Below are 5,000 nucleotides of genomic sequence, written 5' to 3' on the forward strand. Positions count from 1 at the left end.
AGATGATACCGATACCGTTCTGGGGCAAGGAGGTGGGCTGGAGGTGGAGATGTCTCTCCTCTCTCTCCTCTCTTTTTCGTTCACTGTCTCCTCTCTCTCTCCCTCTCCCACGTTTCCACATTCTCTCCGTCGCCTGAAGTGGAAGTATTTCATTTTGCACTGGGGGATTAAACTAGCGGAGGGATGGTTTGCACACACACACACAGACACAGACACACTCACACGCACAGAGACACTCAGATACACACACACATGAACTCACTCCTCATAAAACTGACACACACTTGAGAAGATCCATTTTTCCACCCATGTGGATTTTATACAGCTTTTTTATTTGGTCATTTTTTACTGGTTGGAGCCTGGAGGTGATGATACCAGAGAGGCTTGATACTTGAGCACTTTCAGCAATGAAAGACACACACACACACACATTCTCCCACACACTCACTCACACACTCACTCACACACACATCACAGTGGTCCTCCAGGGCCTCCAGTGTACCTCATCCTCAGGGGGTGAAGTGTCCCTAAGCTGGAACACTGGCTCTGATGTGCACCTGATATCACTCTCTGGGTACTCCCTCTGGGGAGAGGGGAGGGTGGGGATCAGTGGCTGTTTTCCTGTTGTAATGAGGAATCGATAGGCGATCACAGTTGGCTGGATGGAGGGAGAGGGAGGAGAGGGAGGGAGGGAAAGAGGTTAAGGACAAGCATGCCAGACACACAAGTGTGGTCATAAAAATCCTTCATGTAGACAGGATCACGGTCATGTTCCGGTCAAGGTGTGAGGTAATCGAAGTGCTGTCAAGTCACGGTCAGGTTAGAGTTGAAATCAAGTCATAGCACCATAGACTCCATACCATTACAACTCTCACTTACCATCCAATATGTTTAACTAAATGTGCTTCATTAACACACACCCTGCTAAATGTGTGTGTGTCTGTGTGTACGGGTGTGTCTGTCGTGCGTGCCTGCGTGTGTGCAAGTGTGTGTGAACATGCCTGTACAAGTGTTTGTCGCGCGTGAGTGTGTGCGTGCCTGTACATGTGTGTGTTTGTGTGTAAGGGTCATAAAGAAGGCATCCCGGCAGTGGTTAGTCCCCCTGCAGGACGGATGTTCTGGGAGGATCCTGAGCTGGGCCAGACTGGGGCGGGCGGTGTGGCCCTGGTCATCTGTAAGCAACAAGACAGAGCTCTGTGGGTTTTCCAGTCTAGGAGATGGCAGACTATGGATCAACAGGGACTCTCTCTCTCTCTTTCTCTCTCTCTCTCTCTCTCTTCTCCTCTCTCTCTCTCCTTCCTCTCTCTCTCTCTCCTCTCTCTCTCTCTCCTCTCTTCTCTCTCTCTCTCTCTCTCTCTCTCTCTCTCTCTCTCTATTGCTTTCCTGTCTCTCTCGCTCTCGCTCTCTTCTTGCTCGCTCTCTCTCTCGCGTCTAAATATTTCAGAAGCACTTATAGCTTATTAGTCCTACCCTTGGGGTAGGGGGGGGTCGGGCTGGGTCTGTGGGGGGGAGGGGGGGTTCTGTGAAGGCTCTGCTCCAGCGGGGCGGCCGGCGTGTCTGCAGCATCTGACGCAGCCTTACACGGAGCAGAGCAGGGTGAACCTGCTGGTGCTTTGGCTGCACCTACAGGAGCCAGACAAAAGTCGTTCGGTCGATATCCTCCAAAGTGGCTTTTTTGTATTTATTGTTGATCACGACTGGGAACAAGGGTGCTGTACTGTACCTGCTGGGCTGTCTGTAGACAAGGGAACTCTGTCACGCATGCCTCAGCTCTTCCCCCCTGAGAGGAGGAAGTGGACCAGACCTGTGGTTCCTGTCCGGCGGGCAGGAAACAGGGAGGGGAGGGAGGGGAGGCTGGTGGACAGGTGGGGCTGTTTTCTTTCTTTCTTTTCTTTCTTTCGTTTTTTTTTTTTTTTTTACGGCGGCGTTGCCGTGGGTGATTGCCGTGTGTCTCCAGGCAGGCGAGACGGTCTGTAGGGGCCCTCGTGGTGCCTGTGGGGAATGTGCCGAGGGTGGAGAGAAGAAGTCCCCGAAAAACAGGGGAAGGTGTGAAAGGCAATTAGCCGGGGCCGTGAAGAGGAGGAGGGAGGTATGAGAGGAAAGGAAAGGAAAGGAGAGAGGGCATGTCCGGACTAGTGCTGCCTAACGCCTCCCCCGAAGGCCTTGAGTTTCAACCCCCCCCCCCCCTCCTTCTTGCTCTGCTGTACTCAATGAAAGTTTGAGGGGGGGGAGGGGGGGGGGAACGGGCAGTGGAAGGTGTCAGACACACTGCAGTGGAGGACCCGATGCAAAAACAATCTCTAATGGGATCAGGGTGGGAGCCGGGTGTTTGAGAGGTGCGTGTGTGATTGTGTGTGTGTGTGACCGAGTATGTGTGTGTGTGTGTGTGTGAGAGCGAGGGACACCAGACTCCCACACGTCTAACCCTCATGCATGTATTCATCAGAGCCTGGGGAGAGTGAGCGAGCGAGCAGGTCAATAATCACATCTGAGAAACACTCACTCACGTCTGCTAATCCACGCCAGGCGAAAGAGACCCACTCTAAAATCAATTAAAACCTAATTAGACTCTCAGCTCCTTCTCCGGCCCTTTTATCCTTGGCGTTGGCGATACGGCTTCGTACAGTGTGTTGGTGTGTGTTCGTGTCTGGCTGCCTGCATGTGTGTGTTTTCCCTAAGCCTGTGTCCGTTACATCTGTACACACCACACACGCACACACCTAGGGAGAGCGAGTACTTAGCTTCGCTGAGGGAGCTCACTAGCAAACTGCTCCGATCTCCACGCTAATACAGGATTACGGGGAGGGTGCGGACGCGGGAACCGGCTCGAGGCCTTCCTCACACGCCAGATTAGGCTCGCTCGCTAGGCCCGAACCCCCTCTGAAAACAAGCCCTCCTCGTCCACGGCGGCGGGGCTCTCGGGGGGGGGGTGGGGGGGGGGGGAAACAGCGTCTCTTCCGTGACGAGGTGTCACAATGCCTGGACTTATCAGCTGACGGCGCCCGTTGTCACATGAGCTAATTGAGACGAAGGAGGGACGCCGGCTGGCTGGCTGTCAGTCGGTTCCTGGAGGCGACGCGTCTATTAACAACAGGAGAGGAGACGGGATGCTTGTTAGGAGGAAAAAGGAGAGAGACAGAGAGAGAGAGAGAGAGAAGAGAGAGAGAGAGAGAGAGAGAGAAAGCCTCCTGTGACTGTACATTGATCCGATGCACAAAGCATGCATCAGAAAGTGGATTCATAGAAGGCGCAGACCCTGTTTCCAGAAAGACGCACAACTTCTAGTTTCTATTTCTGTGATGTGTGTGTGTACTAGTTGTGCTGAGTGACACAGATGCTAGACCTCACTGATTTTTTAGACAGACAGGTGGGTTTTGTCTTTACTCCCCCCCCCTACCTCGTCCCCCGTCCCAACCCGACTGACAGTCAAAAATGTGGGTTTGTTATAGGGCTTCCACCGTAAGGTCAAAGGTCACACGAGCGAAAGTTCAAGCAAGTTGAGAGGATTTTTTTTTTTTTCGTCCACACACACATTTCTCTTATTTTGTCTCTGGCCAGCTTGCTGTTTTCCTGCATGAGCTTTCCACATTTTCATTTATTCATCTGTCTCATCTATCTTTAGTGTCTTATTAATAAATCCTCGCAGCTGTCCGTGTGAATGTGCGTCTCCACAGCTTGCTCGTATTATCACCCTTCACACATGTACCAAAACTGCACACGCAGCAAAGGTGGCTGGCCGAGTCGTCCCAGCTGTTCCTGATGTTTCCCTGCCGACGTGCTTCTGGCTCGTCGCATCGAGGGCGTTTTATTATTCATTCCGAAAAAAACCTGGGTTCAAATCCCAGTCGATCCGTGACGTTCCCTAACAGATCTGTCCCCTCTGCTCACCGTCCCCCAGGTACGACTTCATCGAGATCCGCGATGGCAATTCGGACTCCGCTGACCTGGTCGGGAGACACTGCAGCAACATCGCCCCGCCCGCCATCATCTCCTCAGGCTCCGCCCTCCACATCAAGTTTGTGTCTGACTACGCCCACCAGGGAGCGGGCTTCTCGCTGCGCTACGAGATCTTCAAGACAGGTACGATGGCTGGGCTGGGCGTGCTGGTTGGCTGCTGTGAGGGGGATGTTGGTGTTGGACGTTGATGTTGTCTCTAAAGGTTGGATCTCTCCAATATTAAACTAAGTGGTAATGAATGGCTAGCTAGCTAACTGTCCATGCTAACTGGCTAGCTGGTTGCCATGGAGCCACATACATGTGGACCCAGGCTTTTCTGCCTTCGCCACAGGACACCAGTGGTAAACCATTGGTCGAAAATCGCTTCAAAAATCGTCTAATGACCAACCTGGACATGGTCGGTTGACTGAGTTTGTGCGATGGCCGCCGTTGGCATGACGACCCCTTGACTTGTGATCTTTCACCCCTCCTTGGGTTTAGTCATAACACACTCCCCAACACTCCCAGACCAATTAACTTCAAGGGAGGCGAGTTATGGGAGTTAACAAGAGGAAGGAGATGGAGCTGGAGGCCCCTTCAGACCCCCGAAAGCATCCGAGGAATGCTTGTTTAATTGGAATGGGATCTGCTTCCTCTGGGGTGAGGGGGGGTGATGGAGAGGGGTTACAGGCGGCGAGGAGATGAGGAAGGAGGGGCCGGGGAGGGGGTGTTAGAGGTTTATGGGGGGTCAGGGGCGAAGGTCAAAGCGGGGCGGGCTGGAATGGGACTGGGTGAAGTGTGCTTTGGGAGTGGTGGTGTACGTTGTCTCTGGTGTGAAACACGACCCACTTCTTTGGTTTAGCTGTGTTACCACGGTCCCCCAGGCCCCCACCCCCCTGACACACCACGGTAACAATATTACCGTGGACATTCTTAACGTTCTATCTCACACACATACCCACCAACTGAACAGGGCAGGATTTCTGTTGCCATGTTCTGACAGTCCCCCCGCTGTGCAGTGTAGGGTCTATGAGGATGTGCGTGTGTGTAGGTGTACGCTCACG

At 53.1% G+C, this 5,000-nt stretch overlaps 1 protein-coding gene across 1 annotated transcript in view; it reads left to right on the top strand.

Annotated features, from left to right (window-relative positions):
• nrp2a (neuropilin 2a) overlaps positions 1–5,000 on the top strand; it is a 54,802-nt gene that overhangs the window by 18,932 nt on the left and 30,870 nt on the right. Inside the window, exon 3 of the mRNA XM_062447590.1 lies at positions 3,870–4,080. Coding sequence (XP_062303574.1) covers positions 3,870–4,080 — 211 coding nt within the window. The remainder of the gene's footprint in view (positions 1–3,869; positions 4,081–5,000) is intronic.

This window comes from Osmerus eperlanus, chromosome 21 (genome assembly GCF_963692335.1).
Source record: "Osmerus eperlanus chromosome 21, fOsmEpe2.1, whole genome shotgun sequence".
In the NCBI taxonomy this organism is placed as follows: domain Eukaryota; kingdom Metazoa; phylum Chordata; class Actinopteri; order Osmeriformes; family Osmeridae; genus Osmerus; species Osmerus eperlanus.